Source organism: Mesoplodon densirostris, chromosome 18 (assembly GCF_025265405.1).
Source record: "Mesoplodon densirostris isolate mMesDen1 chromosome 18, mMesDen1 primary haplotype, whole genome shotgun sequence".
NCBI classification, from domain to species: domain Eukaryota; kingdom Metazoa; phylum Chordata; class Mammalia; order Artiodactyla; family Ziphiidae; genus Mesoplodon; species Mesoplodon densirostris.
The window spans coordinates 35248981-35266968 of record NC_082678.1 but is presented as its reverse complement, the minus strand read 5'-3'; the positions used below and the strand labels follow the sequence as shown (position 1 = coordinate 35266968).

The window sequence follows — 17988 nt, the reverse complement described above, 5'->3', positions numbered from 1 at the left end:
TCCTGATAACCAGTTTGATCCCATTGTAGTTGGTACACACTCTATAAAATTTCAATTATTTTAAATATGTTGAGGTTAGTTTTTATGGCCAGGATATGGTCTATCTTGATTTATGTTCTGTGAGTGCTTAAAAAGAATGTGTTGTCTCTGGTGTTAGCAGGTGTTCTGTAAATCTTGATTAGGTCCTGTTGGTTAATGGTATCATTAAGCCTTTCCAAATCTTTGCTGACTTTTTATTTGTTCTATCAAGTACTGAGAGAGGTGTGTTGAAGTCTTCAGCTGTAATTGTGGATTTGTCTCTTTCTCCTTTTAGTTCAGATTTTTCTTTGCATATTTTGCACCTCTGTTGTTTGGTGCATAAAGATTTTGGGTTGCTGTGTCTTCTTAGGGATTGACTCTTCTGTATGTAAGGTACCTTTCCGTCCCTGGTAATTTTCTCTGCTCTTTTTTTTCTTTTAATATCTTTATTGGAGTATAATTGCTTTACAATGGTGTGTTAGTTTCTGCTTTATAACAAAGTGAACCAGCTATACATATACATATTTCTCTGCTCTGAAGTCAATTTTATCTGGTATTAATATAGCCATTCCTGCTTTCTCTTAATTAACTTTTGCATAGTTTATCTTTTTCCATCCTTGTACTTTCTACCTACCTATACAATTGAGGTTCTTGTAGCTAGCAGAGTTTGGTTATATTATTTTTATCCACTTCTGCCAATCTCTTTTTTTGTATTTAGACCTCTTTTAATGTTGTAATTATTAATATGTTAAGGTTTAAGTGTATCATTTTATTCTTTGCTTTCCATTTTTGTTTGTTTGTTTTGTTGGCTTTTTTTCTTCCTGTGGTTATTTGAACATTTTTGGATTCCATTTTGATTCATCTATAGTATTTTTTAGTATATCTCTTTGTATAACTTTTTAAGTGGTTGCCCTAGGGATTTCATTATATATACATAACTTATCACAGTCTACTGTTGTCTACATTTTATCAGTTCAAGTGAAGTGTAGAAAGCTCACCTCCTTTTATGTCTGTCCCTTCACATTTCTAATTGTTTTAAATATTTCCTTTGCATACACTGAGAACCATATTGGAAAGTGTTATAATTTTTCCTTCAACAATTCAACGTAATTTAGAAAATTTAAGAGAAGTCTATTTTGTTTACCCATATCTTTACTCTTTCAGTGTTCTTTCTTTCTATATCTTAGAGGCTAACATTCTAAGATTCCTTCTTTATCATTGCCTTTCTGTTTATAGCACTTCCTTTAGTCATTTTTGTAGGGTAGGCCTGTTGGTGACAGATTCTCTTAGTTTTCCTTCATGTGATAATGTCTGTTTCCCTTTCATTCCTGAAGGATACTTTTTTTTTTTTGCTGGATGTAGAATTTTGAGTTGCACTTGAAAAGTGTTGTGTCACTTTCTTCTGGCTTCTGGGTTTCTAATGCAAAATCTGCTGTCAGTAAAATTTCGCTCTAGGGCTTCCCTGGTGGCGCAGTGGTTGAGAATCTGCCTGCCAATGCAGGGGACACAGGTTCGAGTCCTGGTCTGGGAGGATCCCACATGCTGCGGAGCAACTAGGCCCGTGAGCCACAGCTGCTAAGCCTGCGCGTCTGGAGCCTGTGCCCCGCAACAAGAGAGGCTGCGATAGTGAGAGGCCCGCGCACTGCGATGAAGAGTGGCTCCCGCTTGCCACAACTAGAGAAAGCCCTCGCACAGAAACGAAGACCCAATACAGCAAAAATAAATAAATTAATAAAAACTCCTGACCCCAACATCAAAAAAAAAAAAATTTCGCTCTAGTTTTCAGATTTTGTGGATACTTGTGAGGACTTCCATGGTATGTTAATTGACTAAAGCGAATAAAAGCAGTGTGTAGAGTATTATGTTGTTTGTATAACAAGGGACGGTGGGGAGAATGCTGAACATATACATAATTGCTTGACCACACATAAGATGGCTCTGGAAAGACAAGCACAGCTGGCACTGTTACCAAGGTGAAGGAGAAAGGGGTGCCTGAAAAAAAGGAAGGGAGGTTTTTCAATTTATACACTTTTGCCATCTCTTGAATTTTGAATCATGAGAATTCCCCCCAGTTTCTCTCTCCACATCCTCTTTCCATGCTTCCTCTTTTACTACTTGACATCTTTACAAAATTTATTTGCAAGAATTACTTCTATATTCTAAATAAAAGTCATCTTCAGATATACGTATTGCAAATATCTTCTCCACTCTATTGCTCGCCTTTTGCTCTATTGATGGTGTCTTTCCACGTCTTAAAGTTAACGATGACCAATTTATCAGCATTTCCCTTTAAGGTCGGTAGTTTTTAATGTCCTGCTAAAAAGTATTTTCCTCTCCCACGGTCACGATATTCTGCTGTTTGGGACTTCCCTGGGGGTCCAGTGGTTAGGACTCGGCGCTTTCACTGCTCTGGCAGGATTGGATCCCTGGTCCCGGAACTAAGATCCCCAAAACCGCGCGACGCAGCCAAGCAAAACAAAACTAAAGACCCCCGATATTCCGCTGTTGGCTGTTATTTTCCAGAGTCGTGTCTTTCACATTTAGGTCTACAACCTAGCTTGGATTGATTTTTTTGCGTGAGGTAGGGGTTACGGTTCGTCGCCCAACCCCGCCAAGGACATTCAATTGATCGAGCACTTTTCCTTCAAAATAACTCTTCTATTTCATTACAGTGGCTCTTTTGTGGGGAGAAGACATGTAACTACATACCCGTGGGTCTGTTTCTGGCTTCTCACTTCTTTTGCATTGATCTTTTTATTTATCCTTGGGCCAGTATCACACCGCTTTAATTACTAAAGGCTTTATGCTCCGTAGCATACATTCTTCAACTTTGTGTCCCCTGCCCTCTTCCCGAAGAGTGCACGGAACTCAAACCGTGACCTTCCGAATTTCCCTCCGAAGATGGAGGGACGGCACTTAGGCTGGAGGACGCAATTCACACCTCCGCATCCAGCCCCTCCTGCGCATGCGCAGCTCACGACTGGGCGAGGGAAAAATACGTCACCGGAGAGGCGGGAGGATGGGGTTGATTCGCCATGGCCTCCGCCCCGACCAGGTAGGGCTGCGGGCGGGGGAACCTCGGTGGCGAGGGGCGCGAGGTCCCGCCCCGAGCTGAGGCGCGCGGCAGGTCCCGGCTCGAGCTCGTCCCGCCCGCTGAGGGGAGAGAAGTGGTGTGGAGGCCGAGCGGAGGCCGCGGACCCGGAGAGGCTCCGGGCTCAGCGTTTTCTGGATGGGGAGCCGCGCCTTCGCTGAGCTTTGAGCCTCGGTTTGCGCGGCTGCAAGTGGGTGTAGGCAGGCGGCGGACCCGATTTCCCCGATTCCGCGCCGTGCGCGGGCGAGGCTGGCGGCACCTGGCCGGTGCAGAGTTAGCGCAGCAGGTACCTTTGTTCGGAGGCAGGGCGGGGTGCTGCCTGCTGCGTACCCGCGGTGTGGCTACGGCATCTCTTGCTCCTCCTGCCCTTGCTCTGCCGTTCCCAAGCTGTGCGGCTTGGACCAGTGTCCTCAGCTGTAACTTTGGGAATAAAATGCCTCCCCCCGCCACAATGAGTTTGTCGAGAAGCATGGTGAGATTGCGCATGGGTGGTACTCAGCAAGCGTTTGGCACAGAATAGGTGCTCAACAAATGGTACCCATACAACCCTCTTTTTAGTTTCCTTTGCTATGGTGATTTGAGAATTGACGAGTTACTTTTGTTACGAAATAGTTAACGAAGTAATTTTTGAGCTTCATATACACGTGTGTTCAGTGAACATAATACTTGCTTCTCTTAATGGAATTACCAGGAAGTGCTTTTCACGTCTTCCAACCTGTGTATGGGGAAAACAGGAAGTCAGTTTCTAGAAAAGTGGCAGATAGAAAAGGGATCCTCAACTTGGTGATACAGGGATAGAATTAGCAAAAGTGATCTAATTCTTAAGGATAGGCAGGGAACTAACTTTTTTGAGCACCCACCAAAATGACTGTTGTAGATATCTCTTATTCCTTAGCACGAGAGAGTATAGTATAGTGAGTGGTATCACCATATTTTCCAGCCCAGTTTTGGGTGCTGAGAGCACCCACAGCAAATAAGTGAGGGAAGCAGGCTTTTAAAACTAGGCTTCGGTATAAAACAAACTCATTCTAGTACAGGGATTGCTTCTGAAGAGGTCCTTGCTCAAGAATTTATTTTTTTAAAATATTTTTTTAAAGTGTATTTATTTTTGGCTGCGTTGGGTCTTCATTGCTGTGCGTGGGCTTTCTCTAGTTGTGTCCAGAGGGGACTACTCTTCATTGTGGTGCGCGGGCTTCTCATGGTGGTGGCTTCTCTTGTTGTGGAGCACGGACTGTAGGTGCACGGGCTTCAGTAGTTGCAGTACGCAGGCTCAGTAGTTGTGGCGCACGGGCTTAGTTGCTCCGCGGCATGTGGGATCTTCCCGGACCAGGGCTCGAACCCATGTCCCCTGCGTTGGCAGATGGATTCTCAACCACTGCGCCACCAGGGAAGTCCTGTCTTCGTTTATAGTAGAAGAAATGGACTCAGAGATGGGAAGAAATTTAGCACTGAACTAGTAAGGGCAGAGCCAATTCCATGTCACTCCAAAAGCTAGTGCTTGTCTATGTATTTCATTAATTCCTTCACTTCACAGATATTTATTGAACAGCTGGTCTGTACCAGCAGGTGCTAGGTGTTGGGAATACACTGATGGCCAAAGCAGACACAGCCTCTGTCTTCAGGTAGCAACTTGAGTTGAAGTAGCAACTCAAAAGCAGTGAGTCTAGCAAGAGAGACACAGATAATAGAAAATGACCAACTAAATATTGGCTGTGGTCGTGGTACCCGCCATAGGAGACAGTAGAGGGCGCTGTAAGAATAGATAATGGGGTCAGTGGCAGCAGGCCGGGTGAAGAGGGACAGGGTCGCCTTTCCTGAGGAGATAGTAGTCAGCTGAGACCGTAAGGACCGAGTTGGAGTTAAAATGGGCAAAGAGAGGGCTTCCCTGGTGGCGCAGTGGTTGAGAGTCCGCCTGCCGATGCAGGGGACATGAGTTCGTGCCCCGGTCCGGGAAGATCCCACATGCCGCGGAGCGGCTGGGCCCGTGAGTCGTGGCCGCTGAGCCTGCGCGTCCGGAGCCTGTGCGTACCACAAAAAAAAAAAAAAAAAAAAAGAAAGAAAGAAAAATGGGCAAAGAGAAGAGTGAAGAGAAGGAGGGACGCACGTGAGGCCTCGAGGGTCGGAGGCGCTGTGTCTGGTAGTTTCGGAGCTACCCATGTGGCCGGCAGTGGAGAGTGCGTCCAAGGCAGAAACGGACACAGGTTGGGTCCCATCCGAGCAGTGCTGCGCCCCAGGGTTTATTTGCTTCCCAGCACATATAATCATCTCCACAAACTGTGTCTGTGTTCCAGCTCCCGGCCTCCTTCTTCAGACATGGTTAGGCCTCTGATTGCCCTGGGTGGGGACGGATGTGCGGAGGGGCAGAGACCTCAGTGTGACACTTGCTCAGTGTTGGTTACTTGCATGGCAAAGCTGAATAGACAGGAGTGCCTGTATTGTATTTCACCCTATTTGTCTCTGGTTTGCAAAATTATTTAACATTTTTTAGTCTCCCGATGGTCCAAGTCCTATGTTAGCTACCTAGGATACAAACGTGTAAGGATAGTTATTAATTTAATTCATGTTTTATTTGCTTTCCATTTAAGATGCTACAGTTATTTTAACAATATTGTTCTTCAGATGTGTTTGTTTACCATCTACTATGTGCTAGGCACTGTGCTAGGGACATAGCATGAGCAAACAGACATGGTCTGTGTCCTCCTGGAGCTTAAGCTCCCAGTTGGGGCTGGAGGACGGAGAGGGAGGGGGAGCGACTCAGGGAGATGGGGTTGGAGAGGTAGGCAGGGGTCAGACCATGCAGGCCTCACAGGTCATGCCAAGTATATCTGGGGCTTCTCCTAAGGATGGTGGGAGGCCACTGAAGAGTCTCAGTCAGGGAGTAGAACCAGCAGGTGTGTGTTTATGAAAGATCACTCTGGCTTCTCCCTCTGCGGAGGCGGAAGTCGATGGGTGTGAGGGCTGTTTAAAAGGTAGGATCAGTGGGACTTGGTAATAGGTTCACTCTGGGGTAAGATGGAAGAGGGAGGCTCAGGGCTGATTCGTTTTCTGGCCTGTGTATCTGAGATCGGAACTCAGAGGAAGGACATGAGTTCAGTTTTGAGTAAGACGTCTTTGAAATGATCCCGGTGGGGTGTCACAAAGGCAGGGATGTAGGAAGGTTTGGCACTCACATGACCGGAATGGCTGAGTCTCTAAAGCTCTTGTCAGAGAGGAATGAACACCTTTCCCATTTTTTTGGCGGGGGGCTGTGCTGTGGGGCATGTAGGATTTTAGTTCCCTGACCAGGGATCGAACCTGTGAGGTGTGGAGCCTTAACCACTGGACCGCCAGGCAAGTCCCCACCTTTCCTTATTGAGGGAGCTGTCAAGGTGGGACCCGTGAGGTGGTCCAATGAGAGTAGAATTTCTCCACATTTATGTTGGGGAAAGGTAAAAATAAAATCTCCTGCCAACCTAGGAAATGCTCTCCACAAATGCGGAAAGAAAAGAATTCTGTTTTTCAAGCATTAACCGAAACTGGGATACAACACAGGTAATCTGCAAATGAGACTACAAAAACAGAAAACATTTACAGCCCATTGCATACATAATCTCAAGATTAATGGTAATTTGTTCTCTTGTAAAAAGACTGGACAACACCATTTGCTGTATGTGTTTTCATCCTGAATTTACCTGGTGATTGGGGTGGCTGTCTGTGCTAGTCAGTTGCCTTTCTCTGAAAGAAAAATAAAACATCCTTAATTTCTATGAGCAGGTAGTCGAGGTGCCTAGGCTAAACTCCCACAATGTTACCTTAAGAGAGGTGGCTCCCAGGCCCTTCAGAAAAAAATTCTTGGGTTTTACTTGTGGCTGGAGCTAGCTTATTTAGCCTTTAAAAAGGTTTGCTTACATACCAAAGGGACAGAGGAAGGATTTACAAACTCTAGGTTTTTCAAAGAAATGCTCTAAGAAAAAGAGAGAAAAATCTCTTTCCCTTTTTGCAACAGGGAAAAGTCAGTTTAAAAAATTTACTTAGGGCTTCCCTGGTGGCGCAGTGGTTGAGAGTCCGCCTGCTGATGCAGGGGACACGGGTTTGTGCCCGTGGGAAGATCCCACATGCCGCGGAGCGGCTGGGCCCGTGAACCACGGCCACTGAGCCTGCGCGTCCAGAGCCTGTGCTCCGCAACGGGAGAGGCCACAACAGTGAGAGGCCCGCGTAACAACAACAACAGAAAATTAAACAGTGCAGTAAAATGTTGGACTGGAGCTCTCACAGTATGGGAATTGTTCTGGAGATGATCTTTAAGTGAGTTCCATGTAGTTGTGCATAGTTAGGATGCCTGCAGGTGGTCAAATCTAGCCCATAATTTCTTGTACATTGATTTAAAGAAAAATATAGATACAGATCCTGCTGGTTTCCAGCCAGAGCTCTTGTCTCTGGTAGTTAACCCTTCCAGGACTTGTCCTCTTTAATGTCAATAATGTAATTTCTCACTCCTACCCATTGTTAAAAACATAAAATTCAACTGAGTAATTTTTTAAAATTAATTAATATATATATATATATATATATATATATATATATTTGGCTGTGTTGGGTCTTTGTTGCTGCACATGGGCTTTCTCTGGCTGCGGTGAGCGGGGGCTACTCTTCGTTGTCGTGCACGGGCTTCTCATTGCGGTGGCTTCTCGTTGCAGAGCATGGTCACTAGGGCGTGAGGGCTTCAGTAGTTGTGGCACGCAGGCTCAGTAGTTGTGGCTCGTGGGCTCTAGATCGCAGGCTCAGTAGTTGTGGCACATGGGCTTAGTTGCTCCGCGGCATGTGGGATCTTCCCGGATCAGGGCTCGAACCCGTGTCCCCTGCACTGGCAGGTGGATTCTTAACCACTGCGCCACCAGGGAAGTCCCTAACTGAGTACGTTTTAAAGATCTTACTGGCTTTCTTTGAGTCATGAATCGGGCAGCATCCCATCTAGCAGATAGAGAGGAGCTCCGAGGAGCTGTACAAAGTGAAAGACTTTTACAGGCAGAAGGAGCGGGAACAGGAAGCTCTACTTGGGGAAAAAACGGGTTGGTTGTGGCAAGGTCACCCCCCTTTAAGGGATGCAGGGGTCCACCAGGCAGATGACCTCACTGTGCTGACCAGGCGATTCCTGATTCCCTGGTTTAAGATTCCATTTCTGGGAGAGGCTGAAACTAATTAAGTGAAGTTTGGTGATGTGAGGCTCAGCGTCGGTGACTCCACTTTGAGCATATTTTCTTGTTTTTAACACCAGTTCTTCATATATGAGATATTTGGTAGGTAAAGTTATGATTTTAATGCAGAAATGAACTCCCCACTAATCTATTCTGGAAGGTCATAAATGTGGGGATGGAAATTGAGACTGAATGGCATGTAAATTCAGCTTGGAAGCTGCTTTCCACTCACCGACGTAGTAAATGCCACAAACTCTCCGTTAGATCCTACCTGAGCTATCCCTTCCATCTTCTTAAGTTCACGGTAACCTGAGACTTGGCCACTAAACTGCTTACTGGAGGGAGAGACCGCTGATGGCAGCTGAAGTGATTGAACATTGCTTACCAGTAGTTTGAACTTGTTTGCTGTTATCAGCCTTTTTTCATCATTAGTGTATAGGAATGCAAGAGATTTCTGTGCATTAATTTTGTACCCTGCAACTCTACCAAATTCATTGATTAGCTCTAGTAGTTTTCTGGTGGCATCTTTAGGATTCTCTATGTATAGTATAATGTCATCTGCAAACAGTGACAGTTTTACTTCTTCTTTTCCAATTTGTATTCCTTTTATTTCTTTTTCTTCTCTGATTGCCATGGCTAGGACTTCCAAAACTATGTTGAATAGTAGTGGTGAGAGTGGACATCCTTGTCTTGTTCCTGACCTTAGAGGAAATGCTTTCAGTTTTTCACCTAGTATATCTTCTTTGGAAAAGAAAGTTTAGAGAAGAAGCAGCTCATTTTTTATCTGGGTTATCTTTTATTCTTGTGTTGCACGAGTTCTTTTTATATTCTGGACACTTTACCCTTATGAGATACATGATGTGCAAATATTTTCTCCCATTCTGTTGGTTGTCTTTTTTGATAGTTTTCTTTGAAGCACAGAAGTTTTAAATTCTGATGTTCAATTTATCTTTTTCTTTTGTTGCTTTTGCTGTAGTGTCATAGCTAAGAAATCATTGCTTAATCCAAGATCATGAAGATTTACACTTAAATATTCGTTAAAGTATTTTATAATTTTAGCTCTCACATTTAGGTCTTTGATCATTTTGAGTTAATTTTTATATATTGTGTTCTGTAAGGTTCCAACTTTATTCTTCAGTTTAATAAAGTTATCCAGTTGTTCCAGCATCATTTATTGAAAAGACTGTTCTTTGCCCATTAATTTACCATAATGTAAAAGTCAAAGCCATTCTTTAAAAACTCACTTGATTGCTCAAAGATTTCTATTTCATTTATGGGAAATGGCTTATGAGTAGTCTTTTTTTAGGTAACTGCCTAATTCTCCTTGAGTGGTTTTTTTCCTTTTGTTTCAAAGAAAATGAAATGAGCAGGTGGGATGTATTCCATGAATGCAAGGTTGGTTCAATATTGGGAAATTGATTAGTATCTTATACAGCATTATTAAGTGTTAGGAACAATGATATTATTTCTCTAGATGCTGAAAAGCCTGTCAAAAAATTCAATACCCATTATAATAAAAGCACTTAGAAAATAGGAAAAAAAAAAAAAAAAAGCCTTTACGCTATTACATACCCTAGCAATAAACATGGTGAATGCACAAAATACGTTTTCGATTTAAGGTATTTTTTTTTCTTTTAATATGGGCTCTGGAATTTGCCAAGTAATTTTTTTCAATCCTGAAAAGGCTCTGCGAGAGGAATAAGGAGGGAAATATGTATGCGGAAAAGTAAATCTGCCAACAGTGTTTGGTGAAATAAACAGATCGTTTGATGGCTTACTGTGGACATGTCCTGAGGCGATGTGGCCATGTCCTTAGGGAGCTGTTTGGGGGGTTGCTGGGAAATAAAGTGATAGGTCACCGGCTAGGCTATTTTTAAATGAAAGCTTAGAAGTTGGCTCTGGAAAACCCTCTCAGGTTATTATGCTTCCCTCCTCCTTTAGTCCTCCAGAACGTGAGATTCCTTTCCATGTGTTTTCTGGCATTAAAGTCAGGACACTCTTAAGTTTTAAGTGGAAGCATTATTAAAAACTGCTTCAGAGTAAAGGGCATTTCCTAGTTAAATTTCACAATTATGTTTTCCAGTTCCAAAAATAACTTGGGGGACTTCCCTGGTGGTCCAGTGGCTAGGACTCCACACTCCCAATGCAGGGGGCCTGGGTTCGATCCCTGGTCAGGGAACTAGCTCCCACATGCCACAACTAAGAGTTTGCATGCCGCCATTAAAGATCCTGAATGCTGAAACTAAGACCCAGCACAGCCAAATAAGTAAATAAATAAATTAATAATAGGAAAAAAAGCCTTGGAACTCAGAGTGAACCATCATCCTAAATAAATTGTCTAAGAGAGAGAACAGTGGGCAGAGGCAAATAATTTATCCAAATTCATGAGGAAACTAATTTGTTAGAATTTTAAAATAATCTGATTTCAACCATGAGCCTACTTGAAATTAGACAGCATTTAATGTTTAATCCTTTATGAATGACACACTTAAAAATTTTTTTATGGTAATAAAATATACATAATTTGAACTTACCATCTTTTTTAAAATTAATTTATTTTTTTAAAATTTTTGGCTGCATTGGGTCTTCATTGCTTCGTGAGGGCTTTCTCTAGCTGTGGTGCGCGGGCTTCTCATTGTGGTGGCTTCTCTTGTTGTGGAGCTCGGGCTCTAGGTGCACGGGCTTCAGTAGTTGTAGCACATGGGCTCAGTAGTTGTGGCTCACAGACTCTAGAGTGCGGGCTTAGTTGCTCCGTGGCATGTGGGATCTTCCTGGACCAGGGTTCGAACCCGTGTCCCCTGCATTGGCAGGCGGATTCTTAACCACTGCGCCAGCAGGGAAGCCCCCTTTGCCCATTTTTGAATCAGGTTGTTTTTGTTTTGTTTTAAATTTTAGGAGTTCTCTATTTTATTTTATTTTATTTTTTTTTTTTTTTTTTTTTTTTTTTTTTTTTGCTGTACGCGGGCCTCTCACTGCTGTGGCCTCTCCCGTTGCGGAGCACAGGCTCCGGACACACAGGCTCCGCGGCCATGGCTCGCGGGCCCAGCCACTCCGCGGCATGTGGGATCTTCCGGGATCGGGGCACGAACCCGTGTCCCCTGCATCGGCAGGCGGACTCTCAACCACTGCGCCACCAGGGAAGCCCTGGAGTTCTCTATTTTAGATATTGCTCCCTTATCAGATATATGATTTGAAAATATTTTCTGCGACCCTGTGGGTTATCTTTTTACTCTGTGAATAGTGTCTTTTACTGCACAACATTTAAAATTTTTCATGAACCAATTTATCTAGTTTTTCTTTTGTTACCTGTGCGTTTATAGAGTCTTATCCAAGAAATCATTACCAAATCCAATGTCATGAAGCTTTTGCCTATGTTTTCTTGTAAGAAACATGTTTTAGGTCTTACATTTAGATCCTTGATCCATTTTGAGTTAATTTTTGTATAAGGGTCCAATTTTGTTCTTTTGCAAGTGGATATCCAGTTTTTTTAAAAATTAAATTAAATTAAATTTTTTATTTTTTGGCTGTGCCATGCAGAATGTGGGGTATTATTTCCCCAACCAGTGATCAAACCCATGCCCCATGCAGTGAAAGCACAGTCTTAACCACTGGACTGCCAGGTAAGTCACTGGATATCCAGTTTTCTTAGCATCATTTGTTGGAAAGACTATCTTTCCCCCATTGAATGGTTTTGACATTCCTGTCAAAAATTACTTGACCATATATGCAAAGGTTTATTTCTGGCCTCTCTATTCCATTGGTCTATGTCTGTCTTTGTGCCAGCACCACACTGTTTTGATTACTCTAGCTTTATAGTAAGTTTTGGTATCAAGAAGTGGTTCTTCCAGCTTCTTTGTTCTTTTCCAAGATTCTTTTGACTATTCAGGGACCTTTGAGATTCCATGTGAATTTTAGGATGAGTTTTTCTCTTTCTGCAAAAGGCATTGTTGGGATTTTGATAGGGATTGAATTGAATCTGCACGTTGCTTTGATTGGTATTGACATTTTAATAGTAATAAGTGTTCCACTTCATGAACATGGGATGTATTTCCATTCATTTATGTCTTGTTTAATTTCTTTCAGCAATATTTTGCAGTTTTTGTTGTACAAGTCTTCACCTCCTTGGTTAAGTTAGTTCTTAAGTATTTAATTCTTTTAGTTGTTATTGTAAATGGAATTGTTTTTGCATGTATAGAGATACAACTGATTTTTTTGTGTTGACTTTGTGTCCTGCTACTTTGCTGAATAAATTTATTCTAACACATTTTAAACACATTTTTGTGGAGTCCTTAGGGTTTCCTACATACAAGATCATATCACCTGCAGATAATTTTACTTCTTCCTTTCCAATTTAGATGCCTATTATTTCTTTTTCTTTCCTAATTGGTCTGGCTAGAATTTTCAGTACTATGTTGAATAGAGGTGATGAAAGTTGGCATCCTTGCTTTGCTCCTGATCTTGGAGGAAAAGCTTTCAGTCTTTACCATTGAGTCTGATGTTTGATGTAGGTTTTTAATGTATGGCTCTTATTGTGTTGAGTAGTTTCCTTGTATTCCTATTTGTTGAGTACTTTTATCATGAAAGGGTGTTAAATTTTATCAAATGCTTTTTCTGCGTCAACTGAGTTGATCGTGTGGTTTTTTCCTTCAGTTGATGTGGCATATTGTTGATCATCTTCATATGTTGTAGGATCCTTGCATTCCAGGAACAAATCCCACGTGGTCAGGATGTATAATCCTTTTACTATGCTGCTAAATTCAGTTTGTTAGTTTTTTTTGTTGAGGAGTTTGGTGTCACTCTTCAAAAGGGATATTGTTCTATAGTTTTCTTACAGTGTTTTTTCTTGGTATCAGGGTAATGCTGGTCTCATGGAATGGGTTAGAAAGTGTTCTCTCCTAAAACGGAGGAGTCACTAGCTAGGGCTGCCCTGGGCCGGTTGTGTGCCATGTGGCCAGCACACCAGCTTGGGTGGTTTTGACTTTGAATCAAAGCTTCAGGTGAGGCTCATCCTCTAGACAGAACACCTTATCACAATTCTAGTCGTTTAATTTTTGTGTTTCTTTGTTTATCGCCACTCTGTCTGTCTAGGCGGTGAGCTTCATGAGGTCAGAACCCACGTCTTCTTGGTCCATCGCCCTGCAACCCCGGCCCCGCCAGCACCCGGTGTGAATGGCATCTCGTGTGCCTTAGGTGAACAGGTGAGCCAGAGCCATCCTGGAGCTGAAAGGAGGCTCAGCACGTGAGGTGTGGATGTAAAGTAGGGAGCTTGGTCTTTTTACAAAACGCTGTTAACGCTGCCTGTCTGGGGACTTACCTGGTGGTCCAGTGGTTAAGACTCCATGCTTCCAATGAAGGGGGCGCAGGTTTGATCCGTGGTCAGGAAACTAAGATCCCACATGCCGCATGGTGCAGCCAAAAAAACCCAGCTGCCTGCCTGGCTGCCTTTGCTCAGTTCCTGTCTGAGATCCTCTCTGGAAATGCTTTATTGCTTTTTTTCAGTTAGCTTATGAGTCAGCAGGACCTTAGCATTTACAAAGTGCTTCCCATGTGGTTTCTCATTGGAATAATCACCCCCATTTTGAAGTTAGAACACTTAGTTGCAGAGAATAAATCTGCTTGTGTCACACAGCAGGGACATGACAGTGTGAACTTGAACCCTGCTCCCCAGTGCCAACTTGGTGCTTTTTCTGCTTTACACCCACGGTGAGCGCCTTGTGTGGTTTCCGTCGAGGAGTCTGGGCCTCTTGTGTGCTCTGGGAAAGAGGGCAAGATCACTCAGGCATCTTCCAGTAATACTAAATTCATTTTATAAAGCACATTAGAAATAAAAATTGTGGGACATCCCTGGTGGCGCAGTGGTTGAGAGTCCACCTGGCGATGCAGGGGACACGGGTTCGAGCCCTGGTCCGGGAAGATCCCACATGCCGCGGAGCAGCTAAGCCCTTGCGCCACAACTACTGAGCCTGAGCTCTAGAGCCTGCAAGCCACAACTACTGAGCCCGCGAGCCACAACTACTGAAGCCCACGTGCCTAGAGCCCGTGCTCCGTAACAAGAGAAGCCACTGCAACGAGAAGCCCGTGCATCACAATGAAGAGTAGCCCCCGCTCACCACAACTAGAGAAAGCCTGTGTGCAGCAACAAAGACCCAACACAGCCAATAGTAAATAATAAACTAAAAAAAAAAAAAAAAAGAAACCAAAATTGTTTTTTGTGACAAGGTGTCTAGGTTGCTATCATAAGTGCTGTTTTTAAAAACTGAACAAAGACTTTGGCCCATAATAAACGTTAGCCTCCAGCACCCTGTCCTCGTGTCAGGAGCCCGTGCTGCAGGGTCTGGAGCTGTGCTCAGCACCTCTCATCCCACCCTCCCAGGCTGGGCATGCTGTGCAGCGGGGGGCCCAGCATCTTACTGGAGAGCAGTGCTCGCTTCTCCAGGACTGGATGCTCAGGACCTGGTCTGAAATACTCGTAGGCTTTCCTTTTGGTTCTGCCTTCACTAATGCCAGCCTGCACTCCTTTAAACTGGGGGCCCTAAGGCTGGCATCCCAAAATGCACCCCATAGACCACTCGTTCATGGCTCGTTCCAGCATTCCAGGGAGGGCCTGCTGACCTGAAGGTATCCTCTGGCCTCTGGTCCAAGTTACTCTGCCCTGGGTCAAAAGACCAGAGTAGACATGGGTACTGGGAACTGCCACTGGTGAAGTATCTGCTGTCTGAGGTAGGATGCTATCTTTTCTTTTCAGTCAGAGATGGCCTTAGCTGCTGCTTCTCATACGCTTGAGACCAAGAAAGAGTGGCTTTACTCTGCTTTTACTTTCTGAAATTAGATACGTATTTTCAGATATGGGTCATAAGCATGACCTGTAGCTTACGTCACCTGTAATAGAACAGCTGGCTGTCAGCGCTAACACACAAAAGTGGATGTGGGCTGTGGGAACTGAGCCTGACTGCTTTTGCTGCCAAGCCCCTCCTTGCCCTGTGGCCTCAGTGTCCTGCCGTCCAGTTGGAACCCCTCTCTGCCCTTTAGCCTGATTTTCTTGTGCATAACATGGCAGCTTATTTCACGACTAATCCTTCCAGACCTGAACTCATTATCATTTTTTAAAATTAATTAATTAATTAATTTTATCTTTGGCTGCGCTGGGTCTTCGTTGCTGTGCGTGGGCTTTCTCTAGTTGCGGCGAGTGGGGGCTACTCTTGGTTGCGGTGCATATGCTTCTCATTGCGGTGGCTTCTCTTGTGGCGGAGCATGGGCTCTAGGGGCGTGGGTTTCAGTAGTTGTGGCACGTGGGCTTCAGTAGTTGTGGCTCGCGGGCTCTAGAGCGCAAGCTCAGTAGTTGTGGCGCACAAGCTTAGTTGCTCCGCGGCATGTGGGATCTTCCCGGACCAGGGCTTGAACCCGTGTCCCCTGCATTGGCAGGCAGATTCTTAACCACTGCACCACCAGGGAAGTCCCTCATTATCATTTTTCACTTTGGAGGGTTTTCATATCCCCTCCTTTGATTTTCAGATGTAGCTCCTAATGGTTTAATTTATATGTGTGGTTTCTGAGTAGATTCTAACAACTTGTTTTTATTGACGGTTCAATTTATTTTATTTTTGTAACCGAGAAGAAAGGAATCTTTGGAACAGATTCCATCTGTGAAATGCAATGTAGAATTTTGGCTAAAGGGTGGAGAATGGAACAGATGGCATAAGAGGTGACGTGCCTGCTCCGAGTTGGTTTCTCGGTGACGGTCTTGTTTCTAGTTTGAGGTTTCAAAAGCCTCAGTAGAAAGTAGGAGAGCAGTGCAGACCCACAAACTTTCCGGCCGCCTGGCCCAAGTAACAGGCACCTGTGAAGGTGCTTTTCCACCTTCACACTCTTTTGACTTAGGTCTGGAGCTCCGTTGTGTGTGCTGCGAGAAAACACAAGCAGACACCTGGGCTTGTGACTTCCTCTCTCTGGTGACTTCCTGTGTGGGGAGTGAGTGGATGTGGCTGGTGCGGGTGGGCGGAGCCTGCCTCCCCTCTCGCCACGTGCCTGTCCTGCTTTTGGCTCTGGCTCACAGCACTGCTGGGCTGACTGTCCCTCTGTGCTATAAGCTCATCTCCAAATGCTGGGAATCGTGAGCAAGATTTTTTTCCCACTCCCTTTTTTTTTTTTTTACCACCAGTCTTGTCTTCCAGTTATATCTGAAACTAGCAGTTTTAAGAAACATTTTGGTATAAAATACAAAATTTATAAGCATGTTATATGTCATTTTCAAAAAAAACCAGGCCCCTTTTGACCTTGCTTTACATAGGAGATTTATTTCCTGATCTGGAAATGTGGCCAGCCAAGACTTAGTTCCTTTCTTCCACTTGGGAGCCCCTTTTGCTCGGAGAAGGCCCCCAGACACCACAGCAAGTCAGTGGGTCTGAGTTACTTCTTTGTCTAGCTCTCCTGGCCATCATAACTGCTGAGGGGGAGACAGGAAGGAGTTGGCACAGCGACCTCTGAGCGTCTGGGAGGCCCGGGGCCCATCGGTGTGGCGATGTGTACTGCAGAGCAGAATGGCAGGTGGGAGATCTTTAAGAATTTGAAAAACTCCCAGAAAGAGTTGAGATTGTCTATATTAGCAGCTTCACCTGGTCAGGGGAGTTATGCTGAAGTTGAACCTGACTCTAAAATTAGTGGCTTGCTCTGGGGTGTCTTTTCCCACCATCATCCTGAGTTACTGGGCAAAGCTGCACTGGTTTATAGTTTACGTTCTGATTCTGTGAGAACTTGCCAGACTGAATGCAGATGCACTCTCCTTACAGAAAGTGGGCTGAGGATGGACCCCCTTAACCTGGTGCCATATTTGCCTCGGGCAGAGTGGTCCCTGGGGCCAGGAGACCAAGGCTGGCTCGCGATGTTGGGTCAGGTGCTCAAGGAATACCAGACATGTACAAGACGGTGTGTGGTTTCTCTCTTTTCTTCACATCAAGGGTTGCCGGCTGGGGCTTTGAACAGGTGCATGGAGCTGTGGTTGTCTGAGTGGGGCGCCTTGCTGGGTGGGTTTATCTTCATCCTGTTCCTCCCCTGGGTATGAGAAAGGGGTGGACAGGACATTGTGGCCCTTGTCTGCTCTCTCTTTGCTGTGTTGGCCTCCATGACTATTGTGTTGGCCGCATTTTGTTTGTTTCTTTTTTATTTTTTTTAAGTTTATTGAATTGTAGTTGGTTTACAATGTTGTGTTAACTTCTGCTGTACAGCAAAGTGACTCAGTTATAGATACACGTATTGTTTTTCATATTCTTTTCCATTATGGTTTATCAAAGGATATTGAATGTAGTTCCCTGTGCCATACAGTAGGACCTTGTTATTTTTTATTTTATTTATTTATTTTTTTTGCGGTGTGCGGGCCTCTCACTGTTGTGGCCTCTCCCGTTGCGGAGCACAGGCTCCGGATGTGCAGGCTCAGCGGCCATGGCTCACGGGCCCAGCCACTCCGCGGCATGTGGGATCTTCCCGGACCGGGGCACGAACCTGTGTCCCCTGCATCGGCAGGCGGACTCTCAACCACTGCGCCACCAGGGAAGCCCCGGTTTGCTAATATCTTGTTGAGGATTTTTGCATCTATATTCATCAAAGATATTGGCCTATAATTTTCTTTTTTGATAGTATCTTTGTCTGGTTTTGGTATCAGGGTGCTTGTGGCTTTATAGAATGTCTTTGGGAGTGTTTCTTCCTCTTCAA

The 17988-nt window shown here is 44.4% G+C and overlaps 1 protein-coding gene across 3 annotated transcripts in view; it reads left to right on the top strand.

Moving 5' to 3' along the window:
• Window positions 1–3091: 3091 nt before the first annotated feature.
• The window catches only part of DHRS7B (dehydrogenase/reductase 7B), a 36466-nt gene continuing 21569 nt past the window's right edge, over window positions 3092–17988 (top strand). For 2 of the 3 annotated variants that reach the window (XM_060081218.1, XM_060081217.1), the window contains exons 1-3: window positions 3095–3395; window positions 13372–13481; window positions 17070–17205. In XM_060081218.1, coding sequence (XP_059937201.1) covers window positions 17084–17205 — 122 coding nt within the window. In that variant the 5' untranslated portion in view covers window positions 3095–3395; window positions 13372–13481; window positions 17070–17083. Of the gene's footprint in view, window positions 3396–13371; window positions 13482–17069; window positions 17206–17988 lie in introns of all 3 variants that reach the window. The other variant, XM_060081219.1, reaches the window with a different exon arrangement.